The sequence below is a fragment of the Cupressus sempervirens genome, chromosome 2, assembly GCF_028749045.1.
Source record: "Cupressus sempervirens isolate cs-2001-9-10 chromosome 2, ASM2874904v1, whole genome shotgun sequence".
NCBI classification, from domain to species: Eukaryota; Viridiplantae; Streptophyta; class Pinopsida; order Cupressales; family Cupressaceae; genus Cupressus; species Cupressus sempervirens.
Window position 1 is genome coordinate 573772239 of NC_143119.1, and position 19405 is coordinate 573791643.

General features: G+C 34.8%; 1 protein-coding gene across 2 annotated transcripts in view; it reads right to left on the reverse strand.

Moving 5' to 3' along the window:
* Nucleotides 1–19405, reverse strand: part of LOC149574732 (uncharacterized) — a 169433-nt gene that overhangs the window by 53650 nt on the left and 96378 nt on the right. For both annotated transcript variants that reach the window (XM_089814549.1, XM_089814550.1), the window contains one exon: nt 12980–13174. In XM_089814549.1, the coding sequence (XP_089670675.1) occupies nt 12980–13174 (195 nt within the window). The remainder of the gene's footprint in view (nt 1–12979; nt 13175–19405) is intronic.

Sequence of the window (19405 nt, forward strand, 5' to 3'; positions counted from 1 at the left end):
GCCTGTTTACATGTAATTGCTAGGACTTCCTCTTCGTCCGTTCCTGATTTGATGCTAATCAAATTCACTCTTAATTTTGATTTCAGGCACTTGGCATCTTCGTGGTCTCCAACACCACACCATCTAGATAACAACTACGGTGTGTTTGTCGTTGTACAATTTCGTGCAAAGTGGCCCCACAAGTTGCATGCCAACATTGAACCATCGATCGGTCGTTCGCATCATACTGAATCTGACTGTGTCCCCAATTATTATTGTTATAATTGTTGTTGTTGGTGTTGTTTTGTCCCCCTCTGTTGTTTTTGTACCCACCTAAGGTGGCATCGTCATTGTTCGTGTTTTCGTTCCCTCCTAACGTGGATGCTTCCTATGTTAGGAGCACTTGTTGATGCCCTCTTGTTTTCATATTGAACGGGCATTCCTTTGTGGAACGTCTTGCGATTTGGCAAATATCACAGAACTGATTCTTCGGACAGGATCCCTTAGTGTGGCCTTTTGTCTTGCATTCTGTGCACCATAGCTCATTTTCTTTTGTCTAGCTATTCCCTTTCTGCATATTCTTAAACTATTTCATCATCCTGATCATATCCTTCTGGAGGGCTCGGACCTTCTTACTGCCCTTCTCATCACTATTGCTATTCTCAGAAGAGGATTCATCTAAGTTTGATGATTTTCTTTTCTTCTTCTTTTTTATCTTTTGTTCACTCTCTAAGTCCATCGCTTGATTGTATGCTTTAGTGTACGACGATGGCGGTACAATCTTCATTTTCCTTTTTAACTCTGGTCATAGTCCTTCTATGAACCATCTCTTTTTTAGCCCATCTGTTGGCTTACATTCCATTTTATTTACTAATTCTTTTAGCTTTCTAGCATATACACAGACTGTTTCATTTTTTTCCTTGTTTTGTGGCGTAGATTTCTGCTACTATCTCATTGTCATCTTGTAGCAGTTGAAACTCTGTAATAAATTCCTTCTTTATATTTTCCCATGTGGTTAGCTTTGTCAGATTGGTGTCCGAAAACCAATCGATTGCTACACCTTGTAAGGTGGCTGGAAATTGCTTTGCCCATTCGTCATGGTTGCTTTCTCCATGCGCTATCCAAATCATTTCGCAAGTTTTACAATGTCTAATTGGGTCAATCGTGCCATCCCTGTCGAACTTTGGTAACTTTTCCTTTGGACCAGCCATCGGTACCATTTCTTTTTTTTTTTTGTGTTGTTGTCGGTACCCGCGTTGTTTTGTACTTCCGTACCACTCTGAACACCTATGTTACGGACACCTACGTTCTCGAGTGGCGTTAAGGCTTCCTCAAGGACCTCATTGTTTTGACCAAACTGTATTTGCTCATCAAGTGTATCAGGGATGAAGAGTTCACCCCACGCTTGTGTTCCTTCGACACTTCAAGCCGTGCTGGTCCTTTCCCTTCCGTCCGGATTTCCCCTTGGCGTATACCAATTTGCCAATTCTTCCTTTGTTCCTTTGATCACCTTTCGCCTTTCTCGAGCTTCTTCTATCAACCTCTCTCTTGATCGACTTGGTGACTGCACTCCGTTCATCAATGCTCCTGTGGTACCATGGTCACCAACTGTGACACCACTGTCATACCTTTCGGGGGGTTGTTGGAGTTTGTGCCTCCAGTTACTTTGTTGTGTGCGGTTTAATATTTCCCGTGCCACACTTATGTTGTCATCTTCTGGTTTCTATTTCTATCTTTATTCAATGTGTTCGGCATTCATAGCACCCGATCCTTATAGGCAATGGCACCAAATGTTTACCGTACAGGGTAAATGGTTTATTAATGCATTCAGACAATAAACAAAAACATGTATCACAGAAGTATTCATTTTATTATTCGCACGTATACAGAAGATACTACAATATTCGATATGATTCCAATGATGATCCCAAAGTCCCTTCCAAATGGTGTACATATACCTTCCCGAAGGGGTGACTCAACCGTCACCATTCAGATACTATTCTATCCATCGGCTACAATATAGAATTTACCGACAACAATGTGTGACTTTATGACTCATGGGCCTACCCTATGTTCAGTATTAAAATGAGACAATCTTTTATATTGAAATGTTGACTCTAATAATATAAGGTGACGACTTTAAATTATTAGATTACTATTATGATGAATATCACGTGACTTGATATTCTTGAAAATCATAATAGTTAAAAGAGCATGTTGATGGATATCATGTGACTTGGTCTCTATTGAAGATCAATATGTTTAAAATCATGGTGGATATTATGTGACTTAATATCTATGAATATGCCATGATATTTTATGGTGGATATCATGAGACTTGATATCTGTGTACACATCGTAATTGAAAGAATATAATGAGACTTGATTTTCTTAAAATATCTAGAGGATATTAATTCTTATAATGAGAAGAACCCATATGCACTTTGTCTTCCCTAGCTAAGAGGGAGTGTTAAAACATGCAGCTTCGGTTAAGACAATATCTCTGATCATATGAGAATACATTCATATATAGATATCTATCTATCTATCTATCTATCTATCTGATTTGAAAATTGATATGTATATATGCATAAATATAATCTGCATTATTCATGATGATTTCTGTATATAGAACCGACTGTGCGTATATATTTTGTTTATATCTGAGATTGATCTTAGTAATGATCGCATTCCATTATGATCATTATCAATTTGCATCGGGCTTTGTTAAGTCTTTGAAACAATTAGTTTTATTATCACCAAACATCGGGTGTGATCAAACCACCAATCGGGTATATCGGTGAATGGTCATGTCTCCATTTAAAGACATGCCCATTCACCCATATAACTGACCACCCTTGTATATATGTTGTTACCGCCCGATATTGCAAGCATCGAAATCAATTAATGTGAGTTGATTGGAGGTAATACAAATATCTAAGGTTGAAGAAACTTTTATCAATATCTTTGCATTATCATTATACATATTGTGGAGCATATCAGGTCCTTCATTAGCAAAGATTGAACCTGAAATAAAACCATACATTTATCAGTACTGTCATAGAAAACTGTATTAAACTTTACATTATCAATGTTAAATGGCAAAGGCTAAATTGAGAAGATCCAAAAATGTACGATTAAGGGATAAAGTTCAAATAATAATTTTGAAGAATGCGATTTACCTCCCTTTGAATGCGCTGATTTTAACTGGCTTTCCATATACCTTTTATTTCAACTTCTTTATATAAATATAAATATCTTCAAAAATATCATATTCTCAATTTTGTTTTGTATTCTTTTAGCCTTCCGTTTCATACCCTTTCTATTTAATTAATTCCTTTTATCAATAGTATGTGGTGACTTTAATTGACAGTATGATCTTTCATTTTAGCTATCATAATATCTGCATAAATTTATTTCCTTTATATAAGCCTTCGAAGCTAGAAGACTCCCAACATCATCATTTTATTGCATATATTCATAGATCTGAATAATTTGCATTCACTTTGGTAGTGGGTCCATCTAACCCTCATGACAGTCGTACTTACCTTATGAAATGCATTACGCTTCGATGACATCCACATCACCTCCTTTTGTTGTCGCTATTACTTTTATATTTATCTTTCATCCAAAATATGTCGCCACCTTAAAATCCCTTTATGTTGCACGTTCATTGTCATGGCAAGTATTAGTCAGACGAATCAGAATGTTGTAATTTTCATTTATGTTATTATGTCATTCTTCATTCAATATGAGTCAAGTATTTTATCTACCTTACAAGTATCGAAATACAACCCCCATAAAATATCCACATTTTACCTTTCCATCATTGTCGAATAGCATTTCCTCATTAATCAACGTTGTTGTCAATAGATGTGGACATAATATCATTTTTACAATTTCAATCCTTCATTGATGAATGCCCTTATTTATTACTTACCCTTTGATTAACGTGCAGCTAGAGTCAGATTACGATGAGTCGAGGTTATTATCTCCACATTGGAAGATTATGCACATTTGCTGGAAGATCAATCTAATGTTGTGGGCCTTTGGCCATTGACCGCCCAATCTCCAACAAACTTTATAGGATTGTCGGCCCTACTTTGGAAGGTGACTGTGTTTCTTTAGACTTTGCCCAAGGAATTTTGCATGTTCACATGATCCTCTACACAACAAGAAATTGAACACTTACTTTACCCAACCCTTTATCGACACTGATAAATACAAGACTTTCCAGTCTGATAAAAATGATAGTCCATGTACTATGAATGATATTGTTTGCATATGACTCAAAATGATCTCATCATCATACCCACGATATTCATTCCATTTTACATAGTTTGTACTAGCAAGGCCCAATCTGCTTGGGTCATTGTAATCCTCAATATAATTTCATGAGTGACTATCCGTCTTTACCGCTTTCTATATCGCACAGCTATGTCCAGCTCTTCACAAACTCGCCAAAGCTGAGTTTGACTTTGTCAATCTACATGAAGTTATGCGAACCCACATCATTGTTCACTTCACGAAGATTTTCTCCTACCAATATAAACTTAATCGCGTAGGTATTGAAATCTCATTTGCTACAAATTTAGAGGCAAGAAATTGCATAGTATTTAAGAAATATAACCTCCAGGCTTGAATCTCTAGTTCCCAGAATTTGCGAACCCAAAAATATATATCTCCAAAATAGAATTCAATTGCAACTATCATCAAATTCAATCATACAAATTTATACAAACCAGAAGAGTATTCATGGTGATATTTAGATGGTATCAAAAGTGGCTATTGCCTCCCTCTCCATCTCTTGTTGAGATACAACATCAGGTGAGGGAGAGATGAACTTACAGAGGACATCACCTCTTCAATTGTTCTCCTTACTTCTCGGTCTACGTTTAGTCTCTGTCATTTTCATGTCTTTTTCTACATTTAAAGTTTGGAATCATTGTAATGCCTTGATCACCACTCATCTGCACAATCCAAAGGCAATGGAAATATATTGCACTCTACATCCCTTATTGATTTGGGTGTTTCAATCGACTCAAGCATATAGATATTTGTTTAGTTTCTGCCTAGTCAACATATATATCAAAGGAGCTTTAAACTAGAGGCAAAACAATATAGTTTCTAACCCACTGAAACTTTGTATGACAGTCAGACTATATATTCGAGTTGATGCCATATAGGGTGGCCGTAACAAGTGTTTGCACAATCAAAAGTTGTGATTTTTCTCATTTTCATTTTCTATTCTACATTTGCAGCCCGGCTCTGCTATCATGTTAAGGTATATGATTGCTGCAAATATATATATATATATATATATATATATATATATAAGTAGATAAATGAGAGTTTGTCGAATTGATGATTAACCAAAAACTATAGAAGGATAATTTCTAGGTCAATTCAATCTGACTGAAGTTACAACATTAACAGTACTAGTAGTAGACTGATACTTGGAGACAGCAAAATATATATATAGACACACACACACACACACATACACACACACACACGTGTTCATGAATGTATGTACATACACATACACAAACATATGTATGCACATGCACACACACAAACATATGAATGTGCATACACATATATGTATATCAAGGTTGCACAAAGATGAGTGTACTTATGTACTTTGGAGATGAGTTCAATTACAAGTATTGTTACTTTTTCAAAATAAGAGATGGGGGTACTTTGAGCACATCAATTTTTTTATATATAATTTAATAGTTTATAGAAATATCTGATTATATAATGACATTGTGTTTTCAAAACAAGAACCGTGACAAAGTTTACTATAAAACATTAACTTTGAAGATAACTACTTAGATTAAAATGACATACAAGCATTGTATCAAAGTTTCAAATTGATTGGTGATTACATATAAAAATAAGCTTGTTAAACAGCAAGCTGATGCACAAACAAAAATCAGAAATCTTAATCAAGGTCCATAGCTATGATGCTACCTAATGTACCTGGTAATTGGGTACCTGTACCAGTGCTCCATGTGCGTCCCAAAGGTCTGGGTATAGATACCCATGCAACTATGATGTATATGTTATCTAAATATACATAAGCCTACACATGTATGTATATGTATGTATGTGTTACAAGATTCAAGAATTGGTAGATTAACGGATTTCTGAATGATTGATTGATTAACAGAGGAACAAATGTGTTCCTTATAAAGAATTACAAGGACGTTTTTTCTAAAAGAAACAACGTAGACTGAAAACGAAATTAGAAACAAAATTGAAAACAAGATAGGAAACATTTCTATCTAGACTGAAAGATAGATTACAGGGAAGTAGTTGACCATTATAGAAAGTATTTAACTAAGGAGATAATATCTTAATACCCTCCCTTAATGGTCAACGTACGAATGTCGAAACATTTTGGGATAACTGAGACCTTCGTTGGATCTACAGAATGCTGAAACCAAGAAGCTTTGCCAGAAGAGTGCTATGACTCAAAATAGATTGCAATTACAAAACTTCGTTTTGTGGAAAAAACGGTAAAACTCAGAATTTCACGCAACCTTGCGTATTACAGACAACATGAAATGATGTTTTAGGAGAAAACCAACAAACCCAAAAAAAAATAGAAACAGATTCAGATGGCAAAAAATGCAGCTTCGCCTTGATCAAGAAGCTCAACAACTTGTGTTGTTGGCTGGGAAGCATTTTGCCTTGCTTGGGCAGCCAAACGTTTCCGGCACTCAAACTTCATATGGCCAAACTTGTGACAGTGATTACACTGCACATTTTGCTTCATAGAGCCATCCAGGGATTGAGCAGGAGGTTGATGCTGGAAAGGCTGAGAAGATTGATGGTTGCCGATGTTCTATTGAAAGGATTTTGCAGCAAATAGTTGCTCTGAGGAGGCTGTAGAAGCACTACTGCCAAATTGTTGTTTCCAACGATCCTGCTACAGAAGTTTGGTGCATAATTCTGGAAACTTCAAATCAACGTTAGTTGACATAATGTTGAGTGTTTCTATGAAGTGCTCATAGGACGATGGTAGACTTTTCAGAGTGATGACTACCATATCCTCTTCCTCCATTTTCCGACCAATAGCTTCGAGCTGATCGCAGATGTCCTTAATCTTTCTCAAATGCTCTTGCAAGGACATACGTTCATCCATCATAATGGAGAACAGCTGATTCTTCAGAAAGAATGCCTAACTCTTGTCAGATGTTTCATGCAGTTCCAAATTTCTATAGCTGACTTGCCAGAAGGAATCTGCAATAGTTGATCATCGATAACAGAGAGCTTAAGAAGCATAACAGCCTCTCGATTGTGATCATCAAACTAGTCCTGTTTTGCTTGGTCGGAGGTCGGACGAGTCTTTGTGCCTAGAACAAGCTCATCCAAACGACGATACTCGAAGATGGTTAACATGCGCTACTTCCAATGGTTATAATTGCGGCCATTGAATACACTGCCCTCCAACATCAGATTAGTCAATGATGTCATTTCGAAGAATTCAAGTACAAACTTCAAGACTGAAATTCAACAAGCACGGATTTCAAGCCAAATTCCTACCTGACCCAAAAAAAATTGACAGGTACCCAGAGGAACTGATACAAAACCCAAAAAGATTTTGAAGTTGGATTTCAACAAAGTAACGAGAATCAGAATTGTATCGAAATCGGCAAGGCCGAATCAAATCGTGAATCGACAATGAATCACCCATGAATCGGCGATGAATCGGCAAATTTGAAAAAACCCTTTAAATTTAGAGATTTTAACAATTTAAAACTTATTTCATGCACCCTTTATTGAATATAACTTAAACACACTATAACATCATCAAATAGAAGTTAAAACTTAACATACATAAACGTGGAAGTTTGTGTTTACCGCATGGGGTAAAGAGTTTTTATAAGACAGCTACCTTTGTTATTATAAGACAGCTTCTCGTCCAACACCTACTCCAAGTGCTTCAAAGCATATCACCCCTCTCAAAACGCTTGCTCTATTATTCTCTCCACCACAGACACCCCATGCCTACAACAGCTTCAGGTCTCATCAATATTCTCACAATTGATAACCGCAGCGACTGCCCCAAGCGCACTCCCTATCCCGATACAAGGCGAAGTCCAAGGCCAAGACAAAACTGCACAAAACACAGCATTTTTGTGATTTTCTTCTGATCCCACACTCTTTCTGACAACCACTGATGTTTTACTACCTGATTATGTCTTTCCCTTCCCCTAGGCATCGTCCATTATGCATTCTGAACATTTTTTATTTGTCGTCATTTTTTGTTTTTTTTTTTTTTACTGTTGCTTCCCCAATATCTTTATGTTGTACAGATACAACATTTCCTTGTTGAATTACTATGCCGCCAAGATGATGCAAGTCAACTTCCTAGCTGCCGCGGCCGATTCACAGCAAAGATTCTGGCGATTTTTGCGATGAATCGCCGATTCAGGCGATTCACCCAAAAAAATTGACTCTAGCGATTCACGATTCAGAAAAAATTGCCAAGCATGAATCTTATCGCAATTTGGGCGATTTTTAGGTGGTTCTAGGAACAACAGATTTCAAATCCGTAGCCTCGAAAATCGAGGCATAAAAAACAAGGCACCCACAAAAATCTAATGAAGATCCATTTGAGATCTCGAAAAAAACACCAAGAATATGTAATCAGAAAATTTTTCCAAGCCACAAAGTTAGGGTTTTCGAACAAAACCTTAGTCCGCAGCCATTGATGGGAAAAAGTTGCAGAAAAAATGGCAAAAACTGCAAAACCGATAGCTTCTAGAATGAAAAATGTCGTAGATGAGGTCGTTTTTGTACTTTGGAGAAGAAAACATCACTGATTATTGAAAAAGGGACACCTAAAAAAGTGAACAACACGGCCAAAAACGTGCATGATTTGTAGAGAAGAACAGGGCTTTTTTTTTCCAGAGATAGACACAAATTCTAGGCATCAATAGAAGACATGAACGCAGATAAAGACATCGTGTTCAGGCAAATAACTAGCAACAGAAGTGTGGGATAAAAGCTCAGATCCTTGTGCACAAAAACAAAAATACAACTGCTCGATAAACCTAGGCGAGTTACTCAGAACGAGCACCAAGAAATGCATAGAATAATTTCGAAAAATTTATGCACTGATAATTCCAAAAGAAATTATAAATTTTTGAAATAATAGCATATTAGGCTCTGATACCATGTTACAAGATTCAAGAATTGGCAAATTAACAGATTTTCGGATGATTGATTGATTAACAGAGGAACAAATGTGTTCCTTATAAAGAATTACAAGGATGTTAAACAACGTAGACTAAAAACAAAATTAGAAACAAAATTGAAGATAGGATAGGAAACATTCCTATCTAGACTGAAAGACGGACTACAAACAAGTAGTTGACCATTATACAAAGTATTTAACTAAGGAGATAATATCTTAATAGTACGTACATATGGAAATTTACATACACATACATATATATGTACCTACACATATGCATGTATATGTATGTATGCATGTATGCATGTATGCATAGGCACACGCATTCAAACACTAATTAAGAATTAGAAGCATTGAAATAGGTTGATTATATTGATATTTGATGATCATCATCATGATAGAAAAAGATATTCAAAACCATAATCACCTGGAGATTGAATGCCACTATTTTTCAAAGCATGGTATAGAGGAACTTGAAGATGACTATAATTTCAATCAATTAATAAAACCTCAAAGCGTGTACATAACTTAAGCCTTATTAATATTTGATGTCACATTCTAGCCTCTTTGGGGCTTGAAAGGAAACTTTATACCCCCAGAAAAACTTGTAAAATTTTATGGAAATTTACAAGTCTATTATGTATATGTTTAGTTCTAAAGCAACATATCAGTATTTTAAGAAAATCCAACATATTTTACCCAATACATCTATGAATTCTCAATTGGTAGTTTTCAGATTCTCAATCAATACTCGTAGGAGATGTATAGGAGACAAAGAAACTTCATCTAAAGTTTCCTTATGTCTAGAGATGTCTCCATATAGGTCTCCAAGATGGGAACATGTCTCTAGAATGGGAAAGAAGTATTGAGGTTTAGGGTACAAGTCTCCTAGTCAGTATGGTCTCAGCCATTGTTGAAAAACTCATACTCGGCAATATCTCAGTAAACTCAAAAATATTGAAGAACTCGGATTTGCCAAAAACTAAGCGGAAAAATCGGCAATAAATCGGCACTTTTATGGAACATTTCAAAATATATAATTTCTTAAAATATTCTTAAAGCATACACAACATTAAATTTGTAGAACATATACAAATTCGAGATTACCATCATATAAAAATCAAAATTTTAAATTAAATAAATAACAACTAGCAACATGGATTGTCCTGAAGTTAGCTACTTATTATTTACATTTTATATTTGAATAATACATATATTAAAACTATAAATATATTTTAATTTTCTATTCAAATATTTATTTTATATAAATAAATTAAATATCCATATTAATATATTTCAAATATGAGCAAGCTGTGTAAATTTATATGTTAGCAAATATAAAAAAATATTGTTAATTCTACTAGTTAAAAAAGCTCTTGTAAAAATTATTTTATAAATTTATTATAAAACTCTTATATCGGTATTGCTAAACAGTTTTATAATAAATTTATAAATAGCTTTAACAAGAGTTTTTAGTTTCACGATAATCTCTAAACTCGTGGCCAAACAACAAATAAAAAGAAATCTAAATTTCACCCCGTAAGATATGAGGTTTAGTTTTCTAGTTAGTTGTTTCCTAATTTATAATGCTCTAAAAAATAAAGCTTAAACTATTAAACACAAGACATATAAATTCTAAAATCCCTCCTGTAGTTCGGGTGCCAATGAAGTAATGTTGTCTTCGCATGCTATAATGTCGTCGAACAGGAACAAGAAGTCTGCACTCATTGGCATCTGCAACCAAAAGAAATTTGTTTCATCTTGGCGTGCTCACTTGCCAATTTAGGGCTTATTTTTTATCCACCGATTTCAAGCTTAAACATTATTTCTGATTTTTCGTCTGCCGATTTTAATGCTAAATTGTCGTGTGTTTCAGCGAGTTATTCCTATTAATCACGTTGTGTGATCTTCATTAAACCGGCAGCAATATCACCAGCGATAAAATCGTAGAGCATTATTTGGTGCGATATATCGCGATACTTGCGATATAGCGCAGAGATTTTCAACTATGACACTCAGCTTTCTCTCTTGTGTATGATAGTTCCAAGAATACTTCAATGTCCTTCACTTGAACAACTTGATTTCTCTATGGAAGGACCACAATTTCTATACAATAAGACCGAGAACTCATGGTGAAAAGGATTGTTCCTATGAATACTAAGCATTTGCCCAATTGCCACCAATGTCAAACCTTATTTCCTAAGTTACCGGTTCGGATTCGGGTTCAGATGCAGGTTCGAGATTCACGTGTGAAATTTGTTCAAGATTTTTTTGGGGTGGATTTGTCAGTACGAAAGTGTATGTATGATATGTATATGTATATGCAGCAGAAAATAAGTTCATACACCTCTATGCTAATAGTAAAGCAACATAGCAATATACACCACCATATATATATATATATATATATATATATATATATATATATATATATATATATATATATATATATATATATATATATATATATATCTGTGTGTCTGTGTGTGTTTTTTAGTCCAAATTGCATATGATTTCTCTTTGTAGCCTTTTTTGTTGTCTATTTTAGGGTTGGAGGATTGGATTGACTAAGATGGACCAAAAAAACTTCAACAAAGTAAAATAATAAGCCATTTTTTGGTAAAATTCAGCCTGGGTCCTGCTGCAGATTTGGCAAATTGCCATAGAAACTGCAAAATGTGCTGGGTTTGTCTAACAGAATTTGGACAGACTTTTGCAAGAATATGATAAGGACCAGACCTTTGCAACAATGGTACCACACTCTGAGCTTGCCAAGGAAGAATTTGGTAACATAGCTTATTTCCTACAGGCAAATAAAACATTATTTTAATCTGTCCGACTTAAGATTAAAGATCTTGCTAACTTAAGAGAAACTGTATTAGCACCATTCAAAAGATTAAAGCACAATTTTGATATTTTTTCTATTTATATTGATGTTACTGTTGTAAAGCTTTATCAGAGTACTTTATTTTTTCCTCCAAGACCATCATGAAGACTGCCATATATAGGTATGATTCCTCAAAACTGACAAAATCTTATGGTTATTTGGAGACTTGGAATCTAGAAGCGATATAAGCAGAAAACCTGCAGCTTCTCTTCCTTTTTCCTTCAAAAAAAGGACTTTTCATTGACACTAAATTACTACCTTCTCCCCAATTGATTGTACTGAGGTGATGTTGTGAGCTGGTATGGCCATGCTTATAATAATTATAGTAAAGGAGAGGTTCATTCCTTATTGTCAACATTGTTAAAATCAAAATGAAATTGAACAATATCAAGACAACGGGCTTTAAGATCCAGATAAGATTCCCAATAAAATATTTCTCATTTCGGTTTTTTTTTCCATGTGTGGCAATTTATCACATGCAAGTATCAAAACTTCAAAATAAATCAGCTCAAATATATGTATTAGAATATCCTGGATCTGTGTTGCTACTTGTAGATTCAAACTGATCAATACTGCTATTGCACCATACACATATTTCAAAGTGAGTTTCATATAAAAAACCTATGTTTCAGAATGGAAGAACCCATTAGCAAGAAAAAAAAAGTATGACAATTGATCTAATATCCTATAACATGGCCAAAAAATGTCCATGGTAAATATTTAAGAACACATAAACACAATAATTGTCTCTGACACAGTTCTGATGGCCTCATGAGTTTGAAGTTAAATTAATATATATAACATACCATATATAACCCAACAGGCTATTCCAATCGTACTTCAAATTTTATGTGCATTATTTGTGCTAAACTATCAAAATGAAAAAAGCATCAAGAACATACCGTCGTCTTCTAAGCTTTTACTATCATCATCATCACTGCTATCCTCATCATCTTCATTTGAAACCTTATACTGTGGAGGAGGAATAAAGAAATTGGATGTCGCTCTTCTACGACGAGAATCAGATATGATATTTGTTGTATCAATGCCTTCAAGATCCTTTGCTTTCTCCTTGCGCCTTACTACGGCCTTGATCTCTAGGAAATAGAAGAAATACCATTAATACATAATCCAAACTTGACAAGGTAATTGACCATCTGAATGGAAGGTTGGTTCATAAATTCATAAGATACTTTTTGTGATATGTGGAAAGTAACATACAAAGTAGACGATCGAAAGTCATTTCAAAATATCTTTCTTTTAGTTTCACATAACACAAGCTCGTGGTGATTAGTGTATATGCTGTTCATCTATCTCATGCTTAAATTTCTTCATAGTCCTGTTCAATTTCTGCTAGAAAAAGTTAGCATGCAACATTTGAGCAATTGATAAGGTTTTGTTTGCAGTGGCATTATGGTTGCTAGATGTTCTTAGTCTTAGCACAGTTTCTTGCAGGCAAACCTTGAGGTTTCAAAAAGTAATGTTCTGATTAGTTAAGTACACTGTCACATGACTACTCCATGTTCAAAGGTCATGAACTGAGGAAATTAAGCCTACCAAGAAGATTTTAGCCCCTCTGACTATTCATACAATACCAGCGCAATAAACAAGTTACTGCTGCAGAAAATTGTTCACAATAAGAAGATATCCGCTCTCCTCATCAGTGCCTGAACATCTTGAAGTTTAGACTTCTAGCCTGTCTCTTTGCTAACAGCTGTTAATATGCCTAAGGATAAAACATACAAGGCATAGAAAGCCCCAAACGAAAATATATGCCTGGTAATGCCAAAACCTCTACTATAAAGCCTCCTAGAACCTCTTTCATCCATGGAGGCCTCCACCAATACTGTTAATAAGATATGCCCCGCAGAGACCAAGGCAGGGTTCTCTGAAAAACCACCAAAAGCATGTACAAGAATGACTAGATCAATGTGGAAGGCCAAATGAGAAACCCAGGAACTGGATCTAAACCAGCACACAGATGAAAAGCATGCTCAAAGAAAGTCAACCCACTGCCAGCACTATTTGGACTAAGATTGTTTGCAGAATTGTAGGTTTCATCATTACAACAGCTGTCAGTTTTTCCCTTAAATTTGTAACAACAAAGAGTTCCATTAATCTCCCAATTCCTAGTGCTTTTCTCACACAGGCTGATCTTCCATAATATCTGCACAATAATCTAGCTCATGGGCTTTATAGAAGCTGCATATTTGTAATCTTTTGTTTAAAAACCAAAAGCTAAAATGAAAGTATTTACTTCCAATGTAATAAAACGAATACTTTCTAAAGCTTTGGAGAATAGGTTTTGTAGCTCCCTTAATGGGAGGGACATTCTGGCTTGCAGTCCTAGCCCAAAAGGTAAATTTATTGTGGCTCAAGGCTATGCTATAGTTGACAGGAACCTACATGGTCCAACCGAAGTGCACTGGTGGAAGAAGGTTTGGAGCAACTTTTCTTGGCCCAAATGTAATTTTTTCTTATGGCTGTTGGCTCAGAAGAAATGCTTCACTTGGGAGAATCTTCGCAAATGAGGTTTTCAGGGTCATTCTGTTTGCTTCCTTTGTTCGCACAATGAGGAGTGTATCTCCCACTTATTTTTTCTTTGCCCTTTTTCCAGAGAGATATGGGATAAATGGGGGGAGGCTTAGTGTCATGGTTGTATTCATGCTACCTATCTTATTGATTTTTGGGAAAGCTTGGGCAGACCTCCAGCGAAGACTTCTTTCTTTGGTGATCAAGTTATTGTGAGGAATCTGAACCTAGGGGATAACAGTCGAGGATGCACTCTTGGAAAATGACCTCGCCATGGTAAGCAACGGGTTTGTCGGGATGAGAGGTGGACTCCTCCCCCTGCTGGGATCTTGAAGATTAATACGGATGGTTCTTCTCGGGGGAACCCTGCCCACGTTGGTATTGCGGCTATAGCTAGAGGTAATGATGGTGGTGCGGTTTTTCTCCTCTCTATTTACAAGGGCCAACATTCTAATAATCTAATGAAGGCCCTTGCTATTAAGATTGTTGTGAAGAGAGGATGCTCTCTAGGATGGAAGAAGATCATCTATAAGTCTGATTCTCAAATTGTTGTAGATATGCTGAATAACCAGAGTTTGGAGGATGTTAGTTGGCAACTTGCCTCTTTGGACAGGCAAATTCTAAGTCTTTGTAGTTCCTTGGACTTTGTTTCCTTTCGTCATATCCCTCGTGAATGGAATAGAGTGGCGGATTGTTTGGCAAAGTGGGCTTCAAAGAATGTGGACAGGTGGGATATTAGTAGTTGGGATGAGTTACCTTCTGAGTATTGTGAGCTCATTGAGCAACTGATATTGGAAGACAGGGATTTGTAGTATTGTTGGGGGCCTTTGGCCTTTGGTTTGTAGTTTGGATTTGATTGAATAAATTTTTACCCCCTTCTAAAAAAGAAAAAAAAAAACTTGGCTTTGGCCTATTACTGATCCCAAAAAAAAATAAAAAATAAACAATTTGAATGATATGCAACTAGACCGTCTTGTTGTATGATGTGAGTGGATGGTAAAATGTTACAACATTGCATTCCACTTTGTTATTACTATCAAAAAGAAGTGTAATATAACAAACTATGAAAACTTGGTAAAACTTCAAGACAGCTACAATAAAGATGTTTGGATTCTAGTAGGTTAAAAGGAAACGAAAAAAAATTATCACTTCAAATTTTCAAGTAGGTAACTATGTATATATAGTTAGGAGGTTCAATTGATAAAAGAGAAACCATTTCTCATAACTTAGTAAGACTAGCACTTGCACCAAAAGGAGGTGCAATGATTAGGCCAATAGAAAGATATACCTAGAGTAATCTATTGGAAATCTTAATAATTCAACAAATAAAAATCGTTGTTTAGAGCTAAGTTTTAACATGTGAAATTCAGTTTTTAATGTGTAAGTTGCATACAGTATTATCGTATCAACAAATATTTCTACAGTTTAGACTACAATTAGTATGTGAGAGCTATTATATTAGAAACAATCACAACAATTTATTAGGATATGTTTATATCAATATTATTCATTTATATCATTATTATAGAGTATTTTTTGTTTTTATTCATTTATATCAATATTATAGAATTTTAAGAAAAAATTATTACAATCCATTTCTTTTTAAATACAAATCAAACAATGTTTTAAAGATTTCAATATATTTGGCCTCACTTTTTAGTTTGAAATTTGTACAAATAGGATTGAACCAAAATACAAAATTTTCATAGGCATGATTAAACCAAAAAAAAAAAGTTTTTTTTTTTTTTTTACCAATGATTACCTATATAAATAGGTAGTCCTAATTCATTTTAGTAGATTCAATCATCTAAAATATCATTCTTTAAGCCATTAATCATTATTTGTACACATCATTAAGAAATTTCATTAGGAAAGCTCTATAACACAAGAATCTAAGGTATCTTGTAATTACATATTTTGTTGAGAACTAAACTATCACTTAATCACATGTGAAACCATAAACACCCACAAATAATTTCTATACAAAAAAGACTAACAAAATTAAAACAAGAGTGACCAACTAATTCAGATTCACAATTGCAAGCTATTTGCTTGTTTACTTTTTCAATAAATTTGACTGATTTGAATGGAATGGAATGTAGAGAGTTATATATTATATATTATTTAATTTTTATTATATTAAATATATAATATATTTCAGACAAGAGCTTAATAAATAATAATAATTAATCTCAACAAATAATAATAATTAATCTCACAAATAATAAAATAAGAAATAACATGTTCACCAAATTGGGATTTGAGGGACCTTAGAGATGCCCTCTACGCAGAAAAGAATCTGAAACAGCTGAACACCTGCTATACCAATGTCCTTACACCAAGTCGCGTTGGCAATGGCTATGTCAAAAACTCAATTGGTACACAGCTCTTCCTGAAAATTTATGGGATCACCTAAATAGCTGGCTCAAATATGGATTTTCCAAAATATACAACGATCTGTGGAAAAGCTTCCCTTCTATTCTTATGTGGGAATTATGGAAGGAAAGAAACAGGAGAATTTTTGTAAACGAAGAATTGACTATCACAGCCCTCCTCAATAAAGTTGAAGCCACTATAGTTGAAGTAACAAACAACAAGTTAAGGAACTCAATTAACGAAGAAGGAATGTTCTCGGGATGGGATTCAGAGATGAAGAGAAATTGGAGCAATCTCATTAACCCTCCATTAATCTATCACAAATCAAACAAAAGGGCCAGAGCTGACTGTAAATGGGAGCAACCCCAAATAGGATAGGCTAAGTTGAAGTTTGACTGAGTTTTTAGAAGTAACTCTGGAAATACAGGGTTAGGATGCGTAATTCAGTGATAAGTAGGAGATATTTCAACAGCAAGTCAAAATGTGATATTGCTAACAGGATTTAACTGTGTAGTTCGGATAAAGGAGAATGGATTGCCGAAAAAGCTAAACCTCTAGGAGTAACTTCGAACAATTTGGCAGAACTAGAAGCATTAATCGAAGGTCTAAAACTATGTGTAGAATTGGGCATCAAGAGAGTGATTATCAAAGGAGATTCACAAATAATTTTAAATGGAATTAGGAGTAGTACACCAAATTGGAAAATGAATTCCAAACTTGAATATGCAATAAAACTCATTAATAATATTTAGGAAACCAGGTTTCAACATATTTACAGGGGGGAATAAAGAGGCAGATAGCCTAGCAAACAAAGGCGCTGAGGGTGAAGACTTTTATATTAAAAACAATCAAATATCCATTACTCATTCCTAGCGATTAGTGAGAGGAGGAGCATAGAGCTTTACTAGCTAAATATTCACACAATAGTATAGATACATTTAGTATTATGATATTGGTTATTAGAAACGTACTCTCTCAATCCTTTCTCCCTTCTCTTAGTCCTCAATAGTAGACATATCTACCTCCTCATCCTTTAGTTGTAGATCCCCCTAATGGAAATAGTGTCATGAATGTATGAACAAATTGTCATTGATGGCAAATGAGAAATAAGTTATTATCTCTGAAGTCATAACTCGGTTGTTCATCAAGATAGTTATTTGTAAAATAAAAGAGGGAGATGTTAAAGATGCAAAAAAGTATAAGGCTTGCCAAGATAGCAATGAAAAGGCTTCACCCCAACATATGTAAGTTTTACCATACAAGTGTGAAATGAATTATTACCATTAAAGTCAAGGACACTCAAGAGATTGTGAGAATTCGTCATTGAAGATTATTGTGAGGTTCTCACACCGTTGCCCCAAAATTTTTGGAGACCCCCTTTTTTTAATTGCCTTGGCAAATTTTTGGATTGTCCAACAATTTTGATTTTTCGAGAATTTTGAGCCTTGGACACCTTCTGGCTAGTGGGAGAGACTTAGCTTATTTTCACCCGATTTCACTTGATTTTCCAAAGCAACCAATTTCATCCTTAGGCCGGACAAAATTTCAAGAGGCAACGTTTGGCAGGATAAAATTGTAAATTTGTACTTACAGGTTTTCTTTTTGAAAATTAGGATATAACTGTGTAAATTTGAATAATTTTCAGAAGGGAAATTTTGTTAGATTTGAGTTTTGGAAAATCTTAAATTTTCTTTGGTAAAAAAATTAATTTTGTCGAGATGAAGTCAAATTGCAAAATCGATTTTAGACTCTAGACGTAATTTTATTTTTGTCAAAAAAAAAAAAAAATTAAATGGCATGGCAAAATTGATTTGGACAAAAAATTGCAAAATTGGTTTTAATAGATTAAATTTGCCTTTAATGAAATTAGTAATTTAATATTGAAAAATGGCTTTTGGTTAGCCAAAATCTGATTTTAATGACATATTACTTACTAAATCCTCATTAATGGAAATATTTAACATCTCCAAGGCATTATTTAATTTCCTTTTGCAATTTGGAACTAATTGGCAATTTAAAAAAGCAATTTTCATTTTGGCAAAATTAATATTTAGCTAAGTATTTAATTATGGGCCATAATTTAGCATTAATTATTGTTTTTCTTGCTCCCAGGGTCCAAGTCAGCCAGCTAGGAGAGAATTGGAAAGTTGGGTATAAGAGGAGGTCTCTCTCCCATTTTCTCCTCACTTCTCACTTTTCCTCCTCAAGGTTGGCGATTTAACAAGAGCAGTCCTCTCCCCATTTTAGGCGAATTTGGATTTGGAGCAGCTTTTCTCCTCCTTGGTGATTTCTCTTGGTGGCAGATTTCTGCATTATTTGGTGATTTGTCTCCTCCTATTAGGGCTGCGATTTATGCCCTAGGTGATTTTTGAGGGCAAATTGGAGACTTTCCATGCTTGGGCAGATGTGTTTGAAGGCAG